Source organism: Bubalus kerabau, chromosome 1, assembly GCF_029407905.1.
Source record: "Bubalus kerabau isolate K-KA32 ecotype Philippines breed swamp buffalo chromosome 1, PCC_UOA_SB_1v2, whole genome shotgun sequence".
NCBI lineage: Eukaryota > Metazoa > Chordata > Mammalia > Artiodactyla > Bovidae > Bubalus > Bubalus kerabau.
Window position 1 is genome coordinate 81,787,340 of NC_073624.1, and position 26,189 is coordinate 81,813,528.

The window sequence follows — 26,189 nt, forward strand, 5'->3', positions numbered from 1 at the left end:
TCACCAACTCCCGGAGTTCACTCAGACTCACTTCCATTGAGTCAGTGATGCCATCCAGCCATCTCATCCTCTGTCGTCCCCTTCTCCTCCTGCCCCCAATCCCTCCCAGCATCAGAGTCTTTTCCAATGAGTCAACTCTTTGCATGAGGTGGCCAAAGTACTGGAGTTTCAGCTTTAGCATCATTCCTTCCAAAGAAATCCCAGGGCTGATCTCCTTCAGAATGGACTGGTTGGATCTCCTTGCAGTCCAAGGGACTCTCAAGAGTCTTCTCCAACATCACAGTTGAAAAGCATCAATTCTTCGGCACTCAGCCTTCTTCACAGTCCAACTCTCACATCCATACATGACCACAGGAAAAACCATAGCCTTGACTAGACGAACCTTTGTTGGCAAAGTAATGTCTCTGCTTTTGAATATGCTATCTAGGTTGGTCATAACTTTCCTTCCAAGGAGTGAGCGTCTTTTAATTTCATGGCTGCAGTCACCATCTGCAGTGATTTTGGAGCCCCAAAAAATAAAGTCTGACACTGTTTCCATTGTTTCCCCATCTATTTCCCATGAAGTGATGGGACTGGATGCTATGATCTTCGTTTTCTGAATGTTGAACTTTAAGCCAACTTTTGAGTGTTTAGTATTAGAGTATTGATATCCCAGTAGGATATGTGTCCTACTGCAACTTTTAAAAAGCCCAGTAATATATATAAATATATATTTTGCTGTTAAGTTATGTTGATTCGGGCTTCCCAGGTGGCACTAGTGGTGAAGAACTCACCTGCCAATGCAGGGGAAAAAAGAGATGCAGGTTTGATCCCTGGGTCAGGAAGATCTGGAGAAGGGCATGGCTACCCACTCCAGTATTCTTGCCTGGAGAATCCCATGGACAGAGGAGCCTGGAGAGCTTACAGTCCATAGTGTCACCAAGAATTGGATACAACTGAAGCAACTTAGCATGCCTGCATTCATGAAGTTCTTGTTCAGTAATTTTCACAGATTTACGTAAGTCTATTACATAATGAAATGTAAGTGTTGATGGATATTCAAGTGGTTTTCATTTTCATTATAAGCAAAAAATGCCAAACTGAACATTTTAATACAAATTTCCTATGCATATGTGAGAGCGTCTCCAAGGAATATCCTTAGAAACTGCTGGGTCATAAGATGTTTACGTTGTCAACACTATAGATACTTCCATAAAGATTTCCAAAGTGATTTTTTTGATTTACAGTCTCACAGGTATTATATAAGTATTCTATATTTCTTATGTCCATGATAAGTTGCTTCAGTTGGGTCTGACTCTTTGCCATCCCATGGACTGAAGCCTGCCTGACTCCTCTGTCCATGGATTCTCCAGGCAAGAATACTGGAGTGGATTGCCATGTCCTTCCTCCAGGGGGTCTTCCCAACCCAGGGATTGAACCCAAGTCTCTTGTATCTCCTGCATTGAAGGAGGATTCTTTAGCCACTGAGCTATCTGGGAAGCTCCTATAGTTCTTACAGTTCCTCCATATTCTAGGAAATCATTGGCATTACCAAACTTTACATTTTTGGTTAATCTGAAGGGTGTGAAATCATATTTCATTATGACTTTGATTTGTGCTTCTGTTTTTAGTGGGGCTGAGCATCTTTGATAGATTTAAATGGCATTTTCTCTTCTGTAAATGCCTTTTATGTCTTTTACACATAAACTAGACTATCTTTTTCTTAATGATTTATGGTAGTTTTTTACATATTCTTATTAATATTTTCTTGATTATGTGCGTTGCAAAAATCTTCCAGCTTGGGGTCATCTTTTAACTTGGTTGGTTGGGTCTTTGTATACATTTTAAAATTTTAATGTATTTGAATTTAAGTCTTTTCCTGTATTTCTTTTCTACTTTAAATTGGAGGATAATTGCTTTACAATGTTGTGTTGTTTCTGCCATTCAACAACATGAATCAGCCATAAGTATACATATGTGCGCTCCCTCCTGAGTCCCCCTTCCACCCCCCACCCCTCATGCTACCTCTCTAGGTTGTCACAGAGCCCTGGACTGGGCTCCCTGTGTTATTTAATCTTTTCCTTTATGAACTGTTATGATTATGTCTTACCTTTCAGTATCTTAATGTCATAAAATGTCATTCCCCCTCAAAACTTTCAAAACATTTAGTTATGTTTTTCATATAAAATTGCTCAATGGAATTTATCTTTTAATATGGTGTCTGAGTAAAGGTTTTAATATTTTTTCCTACAACCAATAGTCTCAGATTCATTTATTAAATAAATAATCTATTCTCTTTTCACTGTTACATACTTCAACATCTCTCATATAATTTCCATATATGTAAGGGTATGTTTCTGGGTTCCAGATACTCTTTCATTGGCTTTTTGCACAGATTAGCTCTTACAACATAATAACAATCAACACATTGCTTCATATACTTTGCATTAGGACACCAGGGTGACAGGATGAGTGGAGTCTGAAGTCCAAATCCTGCCTCTGTGCACCCTGATACAGAACTGTGTCTGCCTGGAAGGAGGTGCACATTTTTCTAATTCACAGGAAGACATTGTCAGGCGCTTTTTCCACACTAGGAAACTGATAAAGGCTGTTAAGATGCCCTGAGTCAATGTCTAATTGGGCAATTCTGTTTTGTCCTTTTTCAAAAGTGTCTCTTCTGTTCTAGGCCTGTCCGTTTCATTGAAAAAACAAAACAAAACAAAAACTTGCTATCTTGCTTAGATTTTCATTAGTCTGTTTTTTTATTACTCTGTGGGGTAATTTGCATCTTTTTGGTAGTTAAACTTCTCATTAATTGATATGGCCTATTCACTTATTTATACCTTGTTAATAATGCCTTTTAATGTAGTTTAATAATTTCTTCATTAAGGTTTTTAAAATATCTTTGGAATGTATTCCTGGTTCTCTCTCTCATTTTTATTATTATACACTCATATGACAGAAAATTACATTTTATAAATATGTATTACAATTTTTGTATAATTATGAATATACTTTTCTTATGCTTATTTCCCATTCACAGTGAATTTCTGGCTCAAAACTTTAATCCATTTTTCTTCTGGGGTACCTGTAGAGTGTGATTTCCCCCCACTGATTTGTAACAACTTTTAAAAGATTAAGTCTGATTGTTTTTGTCATATGTGTTATAATATTTTTTGTTCAGTTTGTCATTTGCTTTTTAGTTTTATGTTGTTTTCTTTGCAGAAAATTTGAATTTTTATGGAGTCACATATATCAATCTGTAGTTTCTTAGTTTTTATGTTTCCTCATACCAAGATTAAATAACTGTTAATTTACATTTTATTTTTAGTTACTTTCAGTAACTTTTTAATCCAGCTGAAATTTGTCTTGGTAATTTGATGCAATTAGCAATGTCTGTTTTATTTTTTTCTTCCCAGGAAGCTAGTGAACTGTTCCAGCACCATTTGATTGTCCACTGACCACTACTTCTATCATGAATTTGTGCTTGAAGTTTGCCTTTTCTTCTGTTAACTAGACCCAGGAATCAAACCGGGGTCTCCTGCACTGCAGGTAGATTCTTTACCAACTGAGCTATGAGGAAAGCCCTAAGGTAAACACTGCCATGACTTGATTAAAGTGGTAGAGTATAAAGAACCTTAAGTTTGAGGTTAAGACATCTACCTGCATTTAAGTCCTGACTCAACTTCCCAACCCTGTGATACCAACAATGCTTCCCTTAGCGATTCCTCTCTAAATCTCCATTTCCTCATCAGTAAAAGAAGGGTAAGTAGCTGTCTTATCCATTTCAAAATTGTCGTCAGAACTGGGTAACCGAAGTGAAATAGAAGGATTTAAATTGTGAAGTACTAACTTCCAGTTCAATCTTCTTCTTTGTGAATGACCTCACCCGTATTCCAGGACAGATCTGAAGGCAATAGGTCATCTCTGTCCAGCCTTGTCTTTCTTTTTCTTGCTCAGGCTTCTCTTCTTGAAAAACACATTACTATAATATTTTTTTCAAACACTGTAGTAATTTTGAATACCAACAGAACAATGTTTAGGTTTGTATCTGTCACCTGTTCATATCATTTACCACGTGTTTGTTTCTCTCTAGTTTTAACTGCAATGAGAATCCATTACTTTTTGGTGTGCCCCAATTTTCAGAATCTTACCTAGTGCAAACTCAAATTTTCAAAAGCTAATTTTCGTGGCCTTTTGGCCAACAGAGCCTCAGTTAACAGGAAAAATGTCTTTATTTCCTTTCCTACAAACAAGTCGTAGCAACCATAGAAAAGCACATTTTGGTTGCTTAACTATGTCCATCCTCGGGGGGGAAATTCCTCATCTCCCAATAGGGGGAACTCCAAAGAGAACGTTTTCCTAAAAGGGGCCAACTGGGCGGCGTTCTCTTTTCCCAAGGCCCCGATTTCTATTCTTGGATCTGGAGATCTGCGGCGGCTTTTTTCTTCTTCCTAGTTCCCAGAGGTTCCGCGGGCTGCAGGAGACCAGGCTGGCGGGTCAGGGGGTGGCCCGGGGTGAGGACCGCACGCCTCCCCGGCCTCTGAAGTGCCCGGGGCCTGGGCAATTAGGCGGAGTCCGCTGAGTCTGTTTCTTCCTGCGCGACTCCCGGCCCCTCCACCGGGTCGGGCGGGATCAGGTCCCGGGAGGCTGCGCCCGCCCAGGGTCTCGACTCGGCCGCGCGGGGGACACGGGCGCGGCCTCACTCGGGCCGGGCCGCTCTCGCTAGTCCTGCCCACCCGGCAAGGTTCTACGCTGGGCCACACCTCGGCCTTCTCTCCTGCAGGCTCCTGCTCGGGGTTTTGGCCTTGGGTGGGGGAGGAGGACGCTGAGGAGGAGGGCTCCGAGAGAGGGCGGGAGCCGCCACCTTCGTATAAATAGGCGGGCGTGGGTGCTGATGCGGCTGGCTGTGAGTGCTGGCTGCGGCCGGTGAGCTGGGCTCGTCTTCTTCCTTCCCGAAGCTCTCGGCCTTAGTGCAGGAGGGGCGGCCGGTTTGGAGCAGGGTCGGTCATGGCCAGTGGCAGCTGCCAGGGGTGCGAGGAGGAGGACGAGGAATCTCTGAAGAAGTTGATAGTTAGGCTGAACAATGTCCAGGAAGGAAAACAGATAGAGACGCTGGTTCAAATCCTGGAGGATATGCTGGTGTTTACTTACGCCGATCACGGTAATCTTTTGTCGGGAAACTGTTCCTTACCGCCCGCACCGCCCCCCCCCCCACTCCACCCCCCCCCACTCCACCCCCCACCCCCCCCACCCCCCCCCCCGCCGCTTTCCCAGGCCTTTTTAACAAACTTTCTCCTCCCAACTTTGTGGCCACACAAACCTGCACTCTTGAGAAGTCGAAAGCTCTCTAGTCCTTTGGGCAGAAAAGAGCCGACAATTCTAGGAAGGTCTTGCGCTCATTTCTTCTGCTTTCTCCCTCCTTTTCAGACTTAAAAGGGGTGCCATGAATCGTGACTTTGCTCCTTTCCCTTAACCCCCTTCTTTTCCAGCCTCCAAGTTATTTCAAGACAAAAATGTCCACGTGCCTCTGTTGATCGTCTTGGACTCCTATATGAGAGTCGCTAGTGTGCAGCAGGTAAAAGAGTTGCTTTCATTTCGCCCGTTTCCCCTTCTTTAGAAATAGGTGTTTTTCTACTGATACTTTGTACCCAGAGTTCTGGGTTATTTCTGAGATTTGTCCTGACAAACCACTGTCTGTGGTTTTAAGATGGAAGCATTGTTAAATCATTATCAAATGTTAACGGTGTAAGAGGGCCTACTCTGTGCTCCTTAATTATCATTAAGATGTAACTATATAATTAACTGACAGAATATGGATGGTGATGGGAGGGGAATAATAATGGGTTGAGGTTTGGTTTCTTTCATTGGCTAGATGTGTTCGTAAGTGTTTAAATGAAATTATTCTAAGATTCTTCCCAATGTACAGCATGTTCTAGAGATGACATCATTGTGAATAGTTTGGGAAAGAGGAATAATGAACAATAATAGAATTAATAATTAATGAATTGAAGTTACTGGCAAACTCTCATAGGTTTAAGGTTTTCTTTTTTAAACTTGAAGACAGATTTCTAGCCTTCTTTAGTTGTAGTACACCTTGTATTATCTTAAGAGAGTAATGTTTTAGGATTCCCTTGTAAGTTTAAATCTGTACTTCTCAACTGTTTTCATATAAAATGAATGTTAAAGTGAACCTTTTAGAACCTGTATCATAGGAAACCCAGAAATTTGTTAAATATCTCAGATATATTTGAAAAGGAGCCTTAAGATGAAAATTAAGTCTGATACACCGTCAAAACAAAATTACTGCTTAAGGTTAACTTCCTTTGTAGATTTTGAGATTTGGGGAACTGACATTAGTTTTCTCATTTGCACGTTAGATTCTAAACGGAAAGAGAATTGAACTTTGAACTCTTTCGAGGTGCAGTGTTTCTTAATATCTACTTGAGAGGCTAGACCGATGTAAGAATTATCTGAATCTCTGTCTGTATCAATTATCTTATGCTTATCTCTGTGTCCAACTATGTCTAGCTTGGGTGAACCATATACCTAGCTTTTATATGAAGATATATATCTGTGAGATAAATGGGTACTTTTATTTTTCTTCAGCTGAAGTGTATCCCATCTGACTATTGATTTTCAGGCTGTTAGCAAATAAGATCAAGAAAAAAATGGAGGCATGATAAAGACACTATTCTTTTAACACCCAGTGTCTGAAATTTTGCCTATGAAACATGATTCACTCTCCCGCACTGGCCTTTTGTGCTTGCTGCTCTCCACCCACATCATCCTTCTTACTTGCCTCTGCTTTGGTGTTCAAAATTGCCTTGTTTGTCACACTCCATTCCTTGGATTCTGTTTTTGGTAGAGTCTCCTCTGCCAGGTACAACTCTGAACAGCTGGGCCCTGGGTAGGCTTGGTCTGCAGAGGAGGTAGTGCTAGACTTGAGAATCCAAGGGAGTCTGCAACATACCCACCTCCTAATTTTTCTTCATTTTAGAAACTGCCAGATCCCAGACATGTTTGTTTGGGGTAGTTATGAATGTTATTCAATATCCTTGCCCAGTAGGTACCAAAGACAAAGTATGTAAGAAAATCAGGAATTGTCTTTTGATTTGGTGATTTAATGGAATAGAATTACTAGTTGCAGCACAGTAAAAGGCATTATGTTTGTGTAGTTATCATTTGATTCTTGATGAAATCTGCTTCCCTTTCAGAAATCTCACTGAATATTTTTTTCTCAGAGTAAGTAGCTCATTTAGGACCACAGAGCAAGTAACAGAGTCAGAACTCAAGTTTCACACGCCTTCAAAATCTTTTTTCATAATACAATAGGTGCTAAATTCACAAGCTTTTTGTATAACTAAAGAGTATAGTGGTTTGGTACAAATATTGTGGCCATGCCATGCCTGCTGACATTATTGATTTAAATTATCATTGATCTTATCAAAGGGATGTTTTAATACTCTCTTAAAAGAAAATATTGTCTTCTTCAAATTTATGCATATTACTGGTAAAATTAATATAGATATACTTTAAAGCTTTATACATTTGAATCAGCTGAAAGTACTGAAATAAAAGCATTTGATGAATTTAGGGAATTAAATTACCCTTCAAAAATAAACATCAAGGTTTGTTTTTAGAATTTAACATGACATTTCTGACTCTGAATTTTTTATTTTCAATGTCTTTTCATACTTTATTAGTTCTCCTTAATAATCACAATCTTTAGACAGTTGATACTTAGGCTATTTGTCTTATAAATTTCTTTTCCTGCAAATCATCTGAACATTTCTCTGTGTTCTTCAGTTTTACATTACTTTATTCACACAGTTTCCATCTTTGATGTGAGTGAAATATATGCAAGTGACTAAAATTTTCTTTAAACCCAAGATGTTTCCCATTGTGCATTAATTAGATAACTTGAGTTTACAGAATAATTATAATGAAGTGAAACTACCAACTGTATTACGACTGTCCAAGATGGGAGGTTTCTCTTTTTGAAAGATAAGCTTTTAATTGAATACATTAATGGATCAGTTGTTACCTCCACTTTGCAGCTAGCGATTCTATTTAATCATAGAAGCTCAGTTACTTCAGTCTTTTTGCAAAGCAATTTTACTGATGCTGCTATTTCACCAACCAAAGCAAAACAGGGTTTCTCCTTGAGTCAGCCATGCAGGTGCAGAGATGAGTATAGCATCCTGTGTGATTTATGGTTTATTTCCCTCCAGAAACTGTTCCAAATGTTACTTTTGAAATACTTAGTTGAAAAAATCTTGATATATTTTATGAAAGCACAGAAATAGCCAGTTTCTATGGCATCTGGATTGTCAATATCTGTTCGGCTTACGTGGAGGAGGATGTCTACTCAAATATAGGTAAAAATAGCTGTCAAAAATTGCTTCCTTTTCAAGGAATTTGAAATTGTGTAAGAGCAAGTAATGACAGAGTAAAGCAATTCATGTTTAATCCAGAAAAGATCAGGAAATAGTATTTGTAAAGAACTCTTGTATAAACACTTTTATCATATTAAATACCCCTTGTTTATTCCTGTAAACAATTAGGAAATGTGTGCCATTATTCCTCTTCAGATGCATAGAAATTTCTCCCCTGGTCATTCAACTCTGTGCCACTCAGCTCCAACTCACACATTCAGTCACATTTAGCAATGGGCCCCTCTCTGGCAGCCTCTTCACTATTTAGAATCTTACTTCTCTTCCTCACAGCTCATCAGTTTTAGAAGTTTCCATTTCACTGTTTTTTTTTTTTTTTCTAGTTTAATTTTATTTTTAAACTTTACAATATTGTATTAGTTTTGCCAAATATCGAAATGAATCCGCCACAGGTATACCTGTGTTCCCCATCCCGAACCCTCCTCCCTCCTCCCTCCCCATACCCTCCCTCTGAGTCGTCCCAGTGCACCAGTCCCAAGCATCCAGTATAAGTGACCAAATTTATAGTTCTTTTGAAATCTGACTCAAATCACACTTTTTCTGTATTATATTCTTCCCTGAGAAACTCTAGCTGACAGTGAATCCAGCTTTCAAAATTCATATTATATTGGTATTTATCACACATCATGGTTAGGCCCTTCTCCATTAATCTGTAGAACTGAATATCTATGCATATTCTTTTTTTGACCATATCAAGGGTAGTTTTGTAGCATAGTGAAAAGAATTGAAGAGTCCTTACATTTGGAGAGAAATATATGACAGGAAGAGTGAGTTAATCTCCAGTTTGGAATTAAAATATCATTAATATTTGAAAATGTATTTTTTAGAAGTAAAGAGCAACTTACTCAATCTGGCATCACTTGTATAAGTGAAGTGAATGAAGGTATATTTAAAATGCATCAGTAAAATCATAAATCATTTGGAAATATGAAAGACTTAAAGGACGTTTGTGATATCTCGACCTCATCAACCCATACTTAGGTACACTGAAGAAGTCTAGAGGAGTCCATTGAAAAGTTCTGCCTGCTCTCCATCTCCTAGTGCCTTTCTCTTCTACCTGTGAAAGATGTTACACTGTCGTCAGACAGTGCTACTTCTCTTGCCATTTGTCCTAGCTTTATTATCTGGGGAGCAGTCTTTCCTGATAATTTACACTTGGCCGTCAAAATCTCTGGCTTTTCCTAATCTTCCATTCCAAACTACTTCATCTCTTCTTTTAATTAAAGTCCTAAATATCTAAAATAAATTCTGTCAGGTGGATGTGCCTTAAAAAGTACAAAGCCCTGAGACCAGCCTTTCCTGTACGTCATAGTCTTGGTATGTCCTCTAAAACTATTTTTTAAGTTTTATTTTATTGCTTTTTATTTAGACAATAAGCAATTTGTTTCCTTCATCATTCAGAAATGTTACTTTTTGTATGCCCTTTAAGTAGATTTTTGGAGAAAGATGTTTTCTAATTGTATGACTTGCTTTTTGAGTATAATTTTGTTATACTCCTTTTTAGTATAATTTTGAGTATAAGTTTGTTTTAAAATAACTATTTTAAAATAATAGTCACCTAGTCTATTAAGAATGAAGAGATTCTTTGACTAAATATGTTCCGTATATGTGTGTTTGTTTTAAAATGTGAATATTTGCTTCTTATTTTTAGGTGGGTTGGTCACTTTTATGCAAATTAATAGAAATCTGTCCAAATACAATGCAAAGCTTAATGGGACCCCATGATATTGGACATGATTGGGAAGTCCTTGGGGTTCACCAGTAAGTATGTAAAAATATACTGCACTAAATATCTGTATGACAGCCCTTTTCTTGATATATTGTATTTGCAATTCAAGCCAAACTGATAAAAACCCTTTAAAATACATATAGTTTTCCTTGAATCAACGATTTACATTTATAGAGAGCTTATTTGAGGTGAAATGTTAGATGTTGTTATTATTTTAATATAATAATAGTTATACAATTGATTAAATTGTAGATTGTTGATGAATGCTTATGAATTCAAGCGAATAAAAGATTTCTTTCTTTCTTTTTTGTTTTTTAACTTTTTACTAGTAGAATTGACACAAAACACTGGCCTCCCAGGTGGCGCTAGTGGTAAAGAACCCTACCACCAATGCAGGAGACTGAAGAGACTTGGGTTCAGTCTTTGGGTTGGGATGATCCCCTGGAGGAGGGCACAGCAACCCACTCCAATATTCTTGCCTGGAGAGTCCCACGGACAGAGGAGCCTGGTGGCTACAGTCCATAGGGTTGCACCAAGCAGGACATGACTGAAGCGACTGAGCACACACACAGGACACAAACCACTACTTCTTCAGAACAAACATATGGAAACTAAAATGTTCTCTGCTGCTGCTGCTAAGTCGCTTCAGTCGTGTCCGACTCTGTGCGACCCCATAGACGGCAGCCCACCAGGCTTCCCCGTCCCTGGGATTCTCCAGGCAAGAACACTGGAGTGGGTTGCCATTTCCTTCTCCAATGCAGGAAAGTGAAAAGTGAAAGTGAAGTCGCTCAGTCGTGTCCGACTCTTAGCGACCCCATGGACTGCAGCCCACCAGGCTCCTCTGTCCATGGAATTTTCCAGGCAATTTAGAAATGTATGCTTTACTGTCTTTAAAAAGCACATTTATGTATATTCATATGTATATATTTAATGAGCTTAAATGCAGCTTTCAAAATGAAGGAAAAAGAGGAAATTATCTTTTAGCACATCTGCAGCCAAATCTTGATAGCTATTTACTAGCTATGTTATTGCAGTTTTCAACACAATGACTTCTTAAATGAAACTACTTCTTTAGCCATAATTAGTTAAGAAAATTTTTTCTGCGTTTCCAGGAAAATCCTTTTTGGATAACTTTGGATAACTGTTGGATAACTTTTTTGTTTCTTGACATTTAATAAAATATCTTCTGTCATCAAGTTTAGGTGTTCTTTATACTTGATGTGACTTTTCTTTACCTCAGAAAAGTAAATACTATAATTTCCAAAGATATATTGCTGTGGAGAACATAATTAATGCAAAACTAAATTTTACATCTCTATTAGTTTTAACCGTGGCTGCAAGTTTAGATAAATAAGAGCTGTTTGTTCATAGGCGAGTACACCTATGCTTGTGTATTTTTCCATCTTTGATAAATATGAGTTGCTGTTTTTCAGATTCTAGCATTAAAGAGTGTGCTTTGCAAAGAGACTATTTACAATTAATAGGTATTCTCATCTCCAAACTAATCCCTGAAATTCTATGTCAGTAATAAAGAATACAGCATTTATTTATTTATTTATTTTTTGGTGAGCAAGGCCCGCACTTTATTTTCCAAAGTAGTTTTTATGCCTTAAGTTGTGCATAGAGGGCACCCCACTCCAGTACTTTTGCCTGGAAAATCCCATGGATGGAGGAGCCTGGCGGGCTACAGTCCATGGGGTCGCTAAGAGTCGGACACGACTGAGCGACTTCACTTTCACTTTTCACTTTCCTGCATTGGAGAAGGAAATGGCAACCCACTCCAGTGTTCTTGCCTGGAGAATCCCAGGGATCGGGGAGCCTGGTGGGCTGCCGTCTATGGGGTCGCAGAGAGTCGGACACGACTGAAGCGACTTAGCAGCAGCAGCCGCATCAGAGGATAATGGGGGAAGGGGTAGTCATGCAAGGTCAGCAGTCCTTGATCCTTATCTAAGCCAGGCTTTCTTTCTGCAAACTTATCATATGCAAAAGTTTTAGGTGATTTACATCATCTTCTGGCCAGGAGGCCTGTTAACATTTTATGACCCTTTCTTCAGAAAACTTATTTTTCTCTAAAGATGATTGTTCTAAAGTCAGGTGCCACCCTCCAAAAGCATTAGATAAAGTTGCATTCCTATAGGGCAAAAGTGTGATGGGCTATAACAAGAAAAGTATTAACTCAAGGGAATACAGCATTTAATGAAGAATTAGGCAAAATATGCCTGCAATTAATAGTTATAATGTTATGTGTCCCTTGGTTTGGATGAGAATTTCCAAAATCCCCAAAGGTTTGGAATCTGTAACTTTAGGGAGACTTGGAAAACATACTTAGTCATATTTTAGTACAAACTGAATGTTCCAGTTAACTTATGTGAATGTTTCTGCAGGAAGTTTCTTTTCATTCATTTATTTGCTCACTCATCATTTATTCATCTTCGGTTCATCGGGTATTTATTACACCCCTCCTTTAGGCCAGAAGTAGTGTGAACAATATAGACACACTCTTCTCTGTAGTGGAGTATATTAGATCATTTCCAGCCAATAGTTATTGTGAAACATATCTCCTTATATTCAAGGACTTTTCCTCCCTAAAGGCTTACAGTACTAAAGGAGAAATCTCTTGTGTGGTAATGAAGTCAGGAATAGTGGGAATGATTCAAGAAGAGGTAGGGGCAGCGTAGGTAGGAAGAGAATTAACAGAGTTGAAGGAGTCTCTCAATTCCTTACCTCATCGCTAGAGACCATGTGCCTAGTTTCTTGAATCTAAGTGAAGCCATGGAAGCTCTATTTTCTAACAATAGAAAGCCAAGCAGCACTGGGTAGGAATAAACTATAGATTGTATTTTTAAAATTAATCAGCCCCGAGTAGGAATAGACTACAGCCTGTATATTTTAAAATTAATAACTCAGGGGCTCAAATCAAATGTATTTGAACTGACAATATTACTGATATACTAGGTTCACTTTCTGTAATATCAATTTCTCTTTTAAAAATAGTAAAAAGTGAATAATTTAAATATTCAAATAGTTTTTAATTTTTGTATACAAGCTAACATTTTAATTACATCTCTAAATTTAATACATAAATATGTGTCACATAATATTCACAAGTTTGTATCACATATAAAATGACTAATCCCTTAGTACATTTAGTTCTGTATTATTTTGAATATAGAATTGAGTGAAATAGTTAATAATTGAAAAATATTTTGAGGAAAAAGTTATAACTTTTCTGTTGAGACTCATAATTCCCTGTTAATCATTGTAAGCCTCGCTCAGGTTTATAGGGAAAAAACACACTAGCTTCAATATAGGGAATGAAGTGCAATGAGATAAATAAAAATGTAGATGAGTAAAAGACAATATCTAAAAGAATAAACATCTAGGATGATCTTGATTTTTGTTTTTAATTACAGATTGATTCTTAAAATGCTAACAGTTCATAATGCCAGTGTCAACCTGACAACAGTTGGATTGAAGGCCTTAGATCTTCTCCTAACTTCAGGTAGTACATACACACATATTTTTAATGTTGACACAAGTTAAAAAATAATTTAAACCATTTACTGAATATATTTTAGTTTTTTAAAAAAATATAATATTATAACCTCAATATTGATGATTTCCAAAATTCTGTGTATCCATTTTCCTTTTCTCTCCTTATCTCTTTTCTCTAAACTTTTTCTCTCAAAAATACCACCCAACATATTGGCCTTAAACATCACCTTGTATATTATTCCCAAATTTAATTTCTGTCCTCAGCTTTGCTCCTCTGATCTGGTCCCGCATCTCATATTCCCATTAGTTTGTTAGCCATACATTTCCTGTCATGAGTATTTGTTCTCCATTATATCTCTAATGTGTTTTCTATAAAACATGTTCTAGAGTATAACAATAGTAATATGTCATAATAAAAATATATAGCCTTTCTTCTTTTGTGCTTGCTAAATGCTAGGTTTAACATGTAAAATACTTCATATGCTTTTAAAAACATAATCCCCAAAACATCCCTTGAGTGAACCCTGAAACCAGAGAGATTGCCTCAGCAAAAAGCAGTAGAAACAGGTTCTTATTTCACGTGTCAGGTTCTTTCCCTGAGTAAACTTCTGCTTGAAGGATAATGGACCTGGAAACAAAGAGTTGCTGTGGTGCATTCGTTGTGATCATTGCTGTGCTGGACACTTGCTGGGATGTAAGATTCTAAGAAGAAAGACTGCTTACAGGGAAGCTAATCAGAAGGGAGGCTTTCCTTCCACGTGTGAAGGGTACTTGAGGTCAAGAGAACAGCATGTGCAGCATTGCAGAGGTCTAGGAGGAGAGCATGAGAGGAGCTGGAGGTGTGGGTGGTAAGATTTTAAATGCTTTCATAATCCCTGCCAAGTGATGAAGGCCCATTAGGAGAAAGAAAAAGGAAGACAGAGGGTGAAGATCAGAGAATGAAAGAAGAGGGATAGGAAAGGCCTGAAGGTCCTCACCACTTCACCAGAGCCTTTTATTAAAATATGTAATAGAATGTGCTAACTAGTCTTGGCGGTTTAGTTGCCAAGTTTTGTCCAACTCTTGTGACCCCATGGACTGTAGCCCACCAGGCACCTATGTCCATGGGATTCTCCAGGCAAGAATAGTGGAGTGGTTTGTCATTTCCTCCTCCAAACTAGTCTTAATCATGATTTATCTTAAACTCATCCTTGGGAGTCTTTTTTGGGAGTGTGTGAAGATTTATTCTGCATTTGGCAATGGACAGGTGGTTTATGAATTTAAAAAATCTCGCAATATGAATATGTTGAGATTAGCAGCATGCAGACAGTTATGAAATTTGATATGTGTTTTGCAAAAGACTATTTAATTTCTTCTCTATAACACTGAGAATTTTGAGTTTTTAGGGAAGTTTGTAAAGTGTTTTAGAGTTCATTTCAGATACTTTATTAGAGGCTAATTTATGAATCACTTTTTGTTTGGCTTATTTGTTAACTGATGTGATAGTTATTGGGCACTTACTGCTACGCTGGCTACTAGAGAACTCTCAGACAGCTGAGGCAGAGTTCCTGCAAAGAAGAAGTTCACAGTCCAGCAGCATTGTCTAATACAACTTTTTGCAATGAAGGAAATACTGTACATGTTTAAAATCATGGCTCATAGCCATATGTGGTGGTTGAACATGGGAAATGTGAGGAGCTAAATTTTAATTTTATTTAATTTTACTTAATTTAAATTTGAGTTTAAGTAGCCTCATGCGATTAGTGGCTACAGAATTGAACAGCCCAACAAAGAGATAAAAAGCATTTAAAGAGATAATTTCAGTTTAATGAGAAAAGTACCATAACAGAAATAGGAAGAAAACTACCATAGGAACACAGAGAGAAGCTCGGCTTATTTGTGGGATTTAAGGGCATGTCCGTGACCTGTCTAAATTTTAATCCAGCTCTGACTCTTGTTTGTTCACTTTGGGCAGAGTTACTGGGTCACTTCTGTGGCTGTTTTCTCATCTCTGACATGAGGATTGCACCTGTCTCGTGGGGCTGTGGTGATTTACACATGTTAGAGTGAACTGCCAGTGCTTCAACCTAAGTCTGATGTGTTATGTGCTGTACACGTGTATGCTATGACTAACCCCTCCTACAGTTTTTATTGACCGAATAGGTGCTGTTTATGCTGTTTATGTTATGCCTTGAATTAAGGTAGCATTATATTTGGTGTAGAAAAGGGCAAGGGCATTCCACTCAGCTAGTGCAAATGCAAAAATTTATATCAAAGGGAATGTGTTTGTGATGAGCAGAGAGCTTAGCGTGTTTGGAGTCAGTAGTGCAGGGAGGGGCGTGAGGCTGATGAGATACATGTAATCTGTGAAGAATCTCGTTTGTCAGACTGAGGAATATGAGAATATCTTAGAAGACTTCAAAGGGAATTATAGATCACATTTGTGTTATAGAAATATAGTGCAGGGGATCAACTAGTTAGGTAGGAGTTTGCACCAAGCAGAGTAGTTAAGCAATTGTGTTTGCATTTTAGGTGAGAGGGGATGGGGTCCAGAACAAAATAGAAATGGAGGGGCCTAGTTCAAAAGGACTTTTTGAAATATTTAGAGGTTAAACTTGAAGGACTTAGTATGAGTTGATTCTTTCGTTGGGCAGAATGAGAAGAAAGAGGGAGAATGAAAGAAGGAAGATGATTTAAATTTCCCTGGTAACTATTGGATCCAAGGTGGTATCATTGATGAAGAGATGCAGTTGGAGTAGGTGAGGTTTGGGGTGGCCATGGAGCATTCAGATGATGTTGTTTAAGAGGCAGAAATATTTCAGGAGTTTGGGGCAAGAGGTCTTGGTAATGGTCATTGATTGGGAATCATAAAGTTATAGGAAAGTGTACTAGGGATTTATCTCATTTAGAAAGACCATAGATCTTGATAGGGCTAACAGCTGGGGCAATTAAGTGGTTCATCAAAAAGAGAAGTTCACAAACCATCATAGCCCTCATGTAAAAATTAAGACATTAAATGTTAAAGCAGCTATTTACTTGGAGCTTATTATTCTCTTCAAAATAGGTAAAATCACTTTGCTGATATTGGATGAAGAAAATGATATTTTCTTGTTAATCTTCGATGCCATGCGCACATTTTCAGCCAGTGATGAAGTCCAGAAACTTGGATGTAAAGTTTTACATGTGCTGTTTGAGAGAGGTATTTAAAAATGTCAAACTCTTTATATTGATATTTATAATAGGAAAAAGGGTTTATAAGGATTTATAGTAGGAAAATTAGGATTAATTATCATGATAAGAAGATATTTAAAACTACTGTTTATTAAAATTTGAGTTGTCAGTGAAGGATAGGTAATGGAATTAATTCAGAAATATTGCTTGTTTTTTACAGAATACATTTCATTCATGGATTATAAATTATGCAATTGTAGTAAACTTTCTTCCATTGCTTAACAAGGCATAGGTTCACTTTGTAAACTGGATGTGTAGGAGTTAAAAAAGAAAAAAGTAAAACTATGAAGTCAAGCACAGGTTAAATTTGGGTTTATGATGTTAAGTCATTACCAGAAATTTTAGAAATTGCTCAAGGCTCTGGCTAAAGAACAGAAAGTTTACAAAGTTTCCCTTAGGAATAAGACTAATATGTATTTTATCACATAACACTGAGATTGATGACAGAGATAGCCATGTAATTTTATAGTTAGTTGGAACCTTTGGTTCTTCCACTGGCTTGATGAGGAAATGGATCAGAGAAGTGAAATGAGTAACCTGCCTGAGGGCACCCAGCTAGTTATCTCCATTACCGTTCAGTTGACTAAGTTTTTTGAGAGCACCTTTTATGTCATTGTGAGAGCCAACAATGATCGGGGTTTAGAATAAGAAGAACCTCAGTGGGCCCTGTGTCCATACCAGTTTACCTATTCCAGTTTCTGGCAGCTCCAGGAATGGAATAGATCACCTTATATTGTTTAATATCCTGCTTTATTCCAAAAAGACTTCAAATAGTTTATAGATATTTATAATACATTAGAGGGGAAAAATGAATGAGGAAATGGGTGAAGGGAAAATATGATGCTAGGTTAAATTTATTGCTTACTTCAGATCCTGTATCTTTGCAGAGAGATGGACCAGAAATTCAGTTCTTTGCTTTCTATCAGGCAAAGGAAAGAGGCAGAAACATCATTGATTACAAAGTTACTTGAAATAAAAGTAAACCCATTAATCAGAAGAAGCAATCATGGGAGACTTGGAGAAAATCCTCCTTGAGTCTCCCTGGATGAGGTGATAAAATGTGCACATTCTGTAAGGAACACAGTGTCATTTCAGTGAAAGACTATCAAAGAGCAAAGCTTGGGCCTGGGCCTCAGCTCTCTGATGAAGGGGCTTGGTGGAGGAGAGGAATGGAGGAGGTGCATGTTTCTCAGGCTATCTTCTCTAAATGTTACGTCTGGCAACTAAGCTTTTGATAAGAATTGGGCAGAATAGAATTTGAGGAGTTATTGTCTTGAGAGCTTGTAATCGTCTGTGCTGCAGTTTAAGGGCACATCATTATTCATGAAAGAAGGGTTAACATAATTCTCTCCAGCGCTTTGGGATCCAAGACCTGTGAAGAGGCACCAAGGAATGTTGAAAAGAAGATCTTACTGTGATAGAAAGATCAACGCTAACAGTGTGATTGTAAATGTAGAGTAGAAACACTTCTGAAGTTTTGAAGCGTTTCTGGTTCCCCAGGACTTAGTGACACCTGTAAAGTGAATTTTCAAAATTTAAAACTATGCTCTGGATACTGTTCCATAAAATGAGAAGATTTGGTGACACTCCACCTTTATTAAAAGAACCCAATCAATTTCACATTATACTACATGGACTATTGGTATAAAGTTGAACAACAGAAACTAATGTTGATCATGAAGAGTGCTGCATTTTCTAACATTTATGTCAGTGTTATTCTCAGGCCAGATAAACCAGATTTTTATACATGTTTTTGAGGTTCCCACCCAATAAAATGACTCTAAATGAAACTCACTGCTTGATCCAAAGACTAATTATGAAAATTAATGAGGACATTTGTTGAAGAAAGCTGAACACAGAAGAATTGATGCTTTTGAACTGTGGTGTTGGAGAAGACTCTTGAGAGTCCCTTGGACTGCAAGGAGATCCAACCAGTCCATTCTAAAGGAGATCAGTCCTGGGTGTTCTTTGGAAGGAATGATGCTAAAGCTGAAACTCCAGTACTTTGGCCACCTGATGTGAAGAGTTGACTCATTGGAAAAGACTCTGATGCTGGGAGGGGTTGGGGGCAGGAGGAAAAGGGGATGACAGAGGATGACATGGCTGGATGGCATCACCGACTCGATGGACGTGAGTTTGAGTGAACTCTGGGAGTTGGTGATGGACAGGGAGGCCTGGCGCGCTGTGATTCATGGGGTCACAAAGAGTCAGACAAGACTGAGCGACTGAACTGAACTGAACTGAACTTTGTTGTTCTCTGATGAAATCTAGACCATTAAGATAGAGTATTTCAAAGTCTCATTACTTGTCATTTGCTGAAGTTCATCCCTCTTAAACTGATGCATTTAGCTTAGCTGCCCTTCAACAGTGTATCACTAACCACTCTGTTTTAAGTATTGTGATATGTTTACTTCAATAGGCCATCTTTATTAATCATAGATTAGTTTTCTCTAGAATCAAATGAAATTGTAAATAATTTTGTTTTTCTGAGAACTAGTCACTACATTTCAAAACATGGAGTAACTAATAGTAACTGATATGGGTCAAAACAAAATTATTTTACCTCAATTGCTTGTTTTCCTATTTTAAAATTACTAGGAAGGGATATTTGCTAAAGTATAGTCTTTAATTTATGTCTGTTGTATATACTGTGTTATCATGAATTATCATGAATATTATATTTTTGAGTAATTAAACTTTTAAATCATGTTTCAGCTCTGTCAGTATTTTGTCTTTCATTTTTTAGTTTCAGAGGAGCAACTGACTGAATTTGTTGAGAATAAAGATTATATGATATTGCTCAGTGCATTAAAAAATTTTGAAGATGAAGAGGAAATTGTGCTCCATGTACTGCACTGTTTACATTCCTTAGCAATTCCTTGTAAGTAGCCTGCATACATGGTTTCTTTCTTGAACCTGAAAATTACAATATATGTTCTTTCTGAGTGTGTTTCAAAAATGTTTTTATTGGAAACCTGTAGGTGATAAAGCCATTCATTTGTTTATTCATCTGATTAATTTTTGTTTATTGATTTAGTACTGCCGCTGGCTCTGAGCTTTGTGCTGGGGAAATAGTAGCAAAAATATAAATATGTCTTGCCTTTTCTATTCCCATAGTACTGCACAAGATACAGATAAGCACAGACGTGATTACAGAGTATTATAAGGCAAATGTTGGCAGAAGTACCTAGCATTATGAGAATAAACAGGGAGTGAGGCAAGATCTCTCAGCAGAGTCTTGAATGATGAGGACAGCTTTGTGTGCAGAAAAATGTGAGATGAAGTAGAGGTGCAGGCAGTAACCCAAGGGTGGACATCTTAAAGTGTAAAGCAAGAAAGCATAGAAATATCAAGAGGATAAAAGTAGCTCAGTAAGCTATATTTGTAAGTGTGTGGATGCATGTGTGTGTGAAATGCACATGCAGAGCCCTGAGCATCTGCTTGTATGCTGTTTAATGGAGGTGAGGGAAGGGCTTGATAAGAATTAGTGGATGAGGCTGAAGACACGCTGCTGCTAAGTCGCTTCAGTTGTGTCCAACTCTGTGTGACCCCATAGATAGCAGCCCATCAGGCTCCCCCGTCCCTGGGACTCTCCAGGGAAGAACACTAGAGTGGGTTGCCATTTCCTTCTCCAATGCATGAAAATGAAAAGTGAAAGTGAAGTCGCTCAGTCGTGTCTGACTCTTAGAGACCCCATGGACTGCAGCCTACCAGGCTCCTCCGTCCATGGGATTTTCCAGGCAAGAATACTGGAGTGGGGTGCCATTGCCTTCTCCGGCTGGAGACATAATCAGATGCTAAAAGGCCTGAAAAGTCACAGGAAGGAGTTTGAACTTTATTTTGTGATTCTTGGTTTGCATTTTGGTGATGCTTTGAAATCTAGCCACTTTTATAGTAAAAAAGTACAAAAAAATTAATTTGCTCTGTATGCCACCAGTGAATGCTTCTATTACTTCAGATTTCAATTCCTTCTGTTTTATAAGTACACTTGAGCATTTTGTATTTCGTTTATTACCTATTTGGGTTTGTACAGGATTTACACATGCATTTATCTGGTAATAATTTCATCTTCACATGTGTAAAGTTGTGAGGATTAAATCAGTTAAATAATGTTAAAAATGTAGAGTAGTACCTGATAATGTGATATAATAAGTGTGGTTAAAACTTTGACAGTATTACTACATACTTTGTATCTCATATATATGTAGTAAATATATTATATATAATAAACGTATGATTTCAGACATGAAATCTTACAGATATGAGACTTCAGTAAAAACTCTTGTGAAAGAATGCCCTTTCTTAGTAATGGTTATAAAATCTTATTCATGGAAAGTTAAACTGTTAAAACTAGATGGGGCTGAACAATAATGGAAAATGGAATTTATTTGTTTATTTTTAAATTATTTTAATTAGAGGCTAATTAATTTACAATATTGTAGTGGTTTTTGCCATACATTGACATGAATCAGCCATAGGAGTACATGTGTTCTCCATCTTGAACCCCTCTCCCACCCCCCTCTACACCCCATCTCTCAGGGTTATCCCAGTGCACCAACCCTGAGCACCCTGTCTCATGCATCGAATCTGGACTGGCAATCTATTTCATATATGATAATATACATGTTTCATTGCTATTCTCTCAAATCATCCCACCCTCGCCCTCTCCCACAGAGTTCAAAAGACTGTTCTTTACACCTGTGTCTCTTTTGCTGTCTCGCATATAGGGTCATCACTACCATCTTTCTAAATTCCATATATATGCGTTAGTATACTGTATTGGTGTTTTTCTTTCTGACTTACTTCACTCTGTATAATAGGCTCCAGTTTCATCCACCTCATTAGAACTGATTCAAATGCATTCTTTTTAATAGCTGAGTAATATTCCATTGTGTATATGTACCCAAACTTGCTTATCTATTTGTCTGCTGATGAACATCTAGGTTGCTTCCATGTCCTGGCTATTGTAAACAGTGCTGCGATGAACATTGGGGTACACGTGTCTCTTTCAATTTTGGTTCCTCAGTGTGTATGCCCAGCAGTGAGATTGCTGGGTCGTATAGTTCTAGTTCCAGTTTTTTAAGGAATCTCCACGCTGTTCTCCACAGTGGCTGTACTAGTTTGCATTCCCACCAACAGTGCTAGAGGGTTCCCTTTCCTCTGCACCCTCTCCAACATTTATTGTTTGTAGACTTTTTGATAGCAGCCATTCTGACCAGCGTGAGATGGTACCTTATTGTGGTTTTGATTTGCATTTCTCTCATAATGAGTGATATTGAGCATCTTTTCATGTGTTTGTTAGCCATCTGTATGTCTTCTTTGGAGAAATGTCTGTTTAGTTCTTTGGCCCATTTTTTGATTGGGTTTTTTATTTTTCTAGAATTGAGCTGCAGGAGCTGCTTGTATATTTTTAAGATTAATTCTTTGTCAGTTGCTTTGCTTGCTATTATTTTCTCCCATTCTGAAGGCTGTCTTTTCACCTTGCTTATAGTTTCCTTCATTGTGCAAAAGCTTTTAAGTTTAATTAGGTCCCATTTGTTTATTTCTTGCTTTTATTTCCATTACTCTGGGAGGTGGGTCATGGAGGATCCTGCTGTGATTTATGTCAGAGAGTGTTTTGCCTATGTTTTCCTCTAGGAGTTTTATACTTTCTGGTCTTACATTTAGACCTTTCATCCATTTTGAGTTTATTTTTGTGTATGATGTTGGAAAGTGTTCTAGTTTCATTCTTTTACAAGTGGTTGACCAGTTTTCCCAGCATCACTTGTTAAAGAGATTATCTTTTCTCCATTGTATATTCTTGCCTCCTTTGTCAAAGATAAGGTGTCCATAGGCACGTGGATTTATCTCTGGGCTTTCTATTTTGTTTCATTGATCTATATTTCTGTCTTTGTGCCAGTACCATACTGTCTTGATGACTGTAGCTTTGTAAGTATAGTCTGAGGTCAGGTAAGTTGATTCCTCCAGTTCCATTCTTCTTTCTCAAGATTGCTTTGGCTTTTCAAGGCTTTTTGTATTTCCATAAAAATTGTGGAATTATTTGTTGTAGTTCTCTGAACAAATGCCATTGGTAGCTTGTTAGGGATTGCATTGAATCTATAGATTGCTTTGGGTAGTATACTCATTTTCAGTATATTTATTCTTCCAATTTATGAACATGGTATATTTCTCCATCTATTTGTGTCATCTTTGATTTCTTTCATCAGTGTTTTATAGTTTTCTATATATAGGTCTTTTGTTTCTTTAGGTAGATTTATTCCTAAGAATTTTATTCTTTTCATTGCAATGGTGAATGGAATTATTTCCTTAATTTCTCTTTCTGTTTTCTCATTGTTAGTGTATAAGAATGCAAGGGATTTCTGTGTGTTAATTTTATATCCTACAACTTTACTATATTCATTGATAAGCTCTAGTAATTTTCTGGTGGAGTCTCTAGGGTTTTCTATGTATAGGATCATGTCATCTGCAAACAGTGATAATTTTACTTCTTCTTTTCCAATCTGGATTCCTTTTATTCCTTTTTCTTCTCTAATTGCTGTGGCTAAAACTTCCAAAACTATGTTGAAAAGTAGTGGTGAGAGTGGACACCCTTGTCTTGTTCCTGGCTTTAGGGGAAATGCTTTCAATTTTTCACCATTGAGGATAATATTTGCTGTGGGTTTATCATATATGGCTTTTATTATGTTGAGGTATGTTCCTTCTATGCCTGCTTTCTGAGGGTTTTTATCATAAATGGATGTTGAATTTTGTCAAAGGCTTTCTCTGCATCTATTGAGATAATCATATGGTTTTATCTTCCAGTTTGTTAATGTGGTGTATCACATTGATTGATTTGCAGATATTAAAGAATCCTTGCATCCCTGGGATAAAGCCCACTTGGTCATGCTATATAATCTTTTTAGTATGTTGTTGGATTCTGTTTGCTAGAATTTTCTTAAGGATTTTTGCATCTATGTTCATCAGTGATATTGGCCTGTAGTTTTCTTTTTTTGTGGCATCTTTGTCTGGTTTTGGTATTAGGGTGATGGTGGCCTCATAGAATGAGTTAGGAAGTTTACCTTCCTCTGCAACTTTCTGGAAGAGTTTGAATAGAATAGGTGTTAGCTCTTTTCTAAATTTTTGGTAGAATTAATCTGTGAAGCCATCTGGTCCTGGGCTTTTGTTTGCTGGAAGATTTCTGATTACAGTTTCAATTTCTGTGCTTGTGATGGGTCTGTTAAGATTTTCTAGTTCTTCCTGGTTCAGTTTTGGAAAGTTTTTTGTTTTTTTCCTCATGGTTATGTTGCCCTCTTAGAGTCCAAAACTCCCCACAGACCTGCAGGTTAAAGGGTTTCCTGGTGTTTGGAAAATTCTCCTCCTTCACAACTCCCTCACTGGGATGGGTCTCAGTCCCTAACTCTTTTGTCTCTCTTTTTATCTTTTACATTTGTCCTACCTCCTTTTGAAGAGAGTGGGCTGCCTTTCCGGGTGCCTGGTGTCCTCCACCAGCATTCAGAAGTTGTTTTGTGAAATTTGCTCAGTGTTCAAATGATCTTTCAGTGAATTTGTGGGGAAGAAAGTGGTCTCCCCATCCTATTCCTCTGCCATCATTGGACTGCCCCCGGAAAATGGAATTTAAACTTCTCTGAGTCATCTCCTGCCAACAAACTGAATATATTTTTCATTTTGCCTTTCCTTGGCTATATATTTATTTGTTTTTTACTGGCTCTTTTGAAATTCATTTTTTTCCACCCACATTGACATATCCTCACTGTAAATGGGCTGATTCATAATGAAAAGGTCAAAGAAAGTGGCAACTAAAAATACAAAAGCAAGCGTTTTAGACTACCTTTGAATCTAGAGCAGATCATATCTGTGGTTGTGAGTAAAAGTAGGTAATTGTTTTAAGAGGCCATTTTCTTTAATTACAATAGCTTTCTTCATATTTAGTATTTTTTAAAATACAATTTGAACATGAAAAATGTAATTTTAGGAAAAAAAGTTAGTTTGATTGTGCCAAAAAAAAAGAAAATTGTTTTGCACACCTTTTTCTGTCTAAGAATAGTAAATGTTTCATTGAGACATATAAATTAATTTTCTCCACATGGTTTCACATACTCTCTCTATTGATTAATTGCCTTTTCCAGTGAATTCGTTCCTTCCTTGTGGTTCATTTATGTTTATCTCTTAGTCATATATTTTAATATTCTGTCTCTTCTCTCCCCTTCATCCACTCTTTTCCCTGTCTGTGGCAGAGCCTTCAGGAAGCTTGGTTGTGTGGCTTTTACACTGGCTATTCTGCTGCCCTTCTGGAATGAATAGGAATAGATCATGGCTGATTCTAGCTCTTCTGTTATGTGATATAATCTTGCTTTTCTTTCTATTGGTTTGAGAAAAAAGAACAATTAAAATCTATTATCCAATGGAATACTGCCTCATTAGGAAACAGGCCCCAAATTCATTTATTTGAAAACTAATGGCCAGGACTTTACGTATTTTGACTTACATAAAAGCATTTTTCAGATTTCCCTATTTATTTACTTTTTTAAGCCAAGATACAGGAATAAAGCAACTTTCCCTTAGTCCTAGAAATGAGTTCTAAATTCTGTTATATTAACAATGAACAACAGTATTTTTATAGCTATTTGACAGAAAATGACATGTAAATTTGGTATTGTAGCCATTATACTGCCGTGTATTTAAAATCTCTATGAGATGTTTTTGTATGCATATTTCAATGGGGAAAATTATTGCCATATTGATAATTATGATTTATTTAAATTTAGGTAGTAATGTTGAAGTCCTCATGAGTGGCAATGTCAGGTGTTACAATATTGTGGTAGAAGCCATGAAAGCATTCCCTATCAGTGAAAAAATTCAAGAAGTAAGTTGCTGCTTGCTCCATAGGCTTACGTTAGGTAAGTTACAACTCTTGGTTAATTTTTTATCACAGGCTTATATGATGTAAGTGTATATAGCATACATATGTTGTATGTTGGTGGATAGGCAGCCAATCAACATACCCTGGATGGAAATATTGTAAAGTAGCAAAATGTCATGCCATGCTTAGGTGGAATTTTAAAAGGAGTGGCAAAAATAAATGTGTGCAATATTAGAAGTCTCATCTTATTGTTAATGCTATATTTGAAGTACTATTATGTAAATATTTATTGCATACAAAAGAATAAACATAACATATAGAAAATGTGAAGTGCAATGCAAAAGAACACCTCATCAAATTTAAGTATTAGTACGTTACCAGCGCTGGTAAAGATACTCTGGGCTCTGCCCTTCCACCGCTTTCTCTACAGAGGTGAGCACTCTCCAGAGTTTTGTGTTAA

At 37.4% G+C, this 26,189-nt stretch overlaps 1 protein-coding gene across 3 annotated transcripts in view; it reads left to right on the forward strand.

Annotated features, from left to right (window-relative positions):
* Window positions 1-4,305: 4,305 nt before the first annotated feature.
* The window catches only part of LRRK2 (leucine rich repeat kinase 2), a 206,443-nt gene continuing 184,559 nt past the window's right edge, over window positions 4,306-26,189 (forward strand). Inside the window, exons 1-7 of one of the 3 annotated variants that reach the window (XM_055580817.1) lie at window positions 4,306-5,143; window positions 5,472-5,557; window positions 10,087-10,196; window positions 13,578-13,666; window positions 16,703-16,837; window positions 19,616-19,750; window positions 25,635-25,766. In XM_055580817.1, coding sequence (XP_055436792.1) covers window positions 4,990-5,143; window positions 5,472-5,557; window positions 10,087-10,196; window positions 13,578-13,666; window positions 16,703-16,837; window positions 19,616-19,750; window positions 25,635-25,766 — 841 coding nt within the window. In that variant the 5' untranslated portion in view covers window positions 4,306-4,989. Of the gene's footprint in view, window positions 5,144-5,471; window positions 5,558-9,690; window positions 9,753-10,086; window positions 10,197-13,577; window positions 13,667-16,702; window positions 16,838-19,615; window positions 19,751-25,634; window positions 25,767-26,189 lie in introns of those variants that run through there. The other 2 variants (XM_055580809.1, XM_055580824.1) reach the window with 2 other exon arrangements.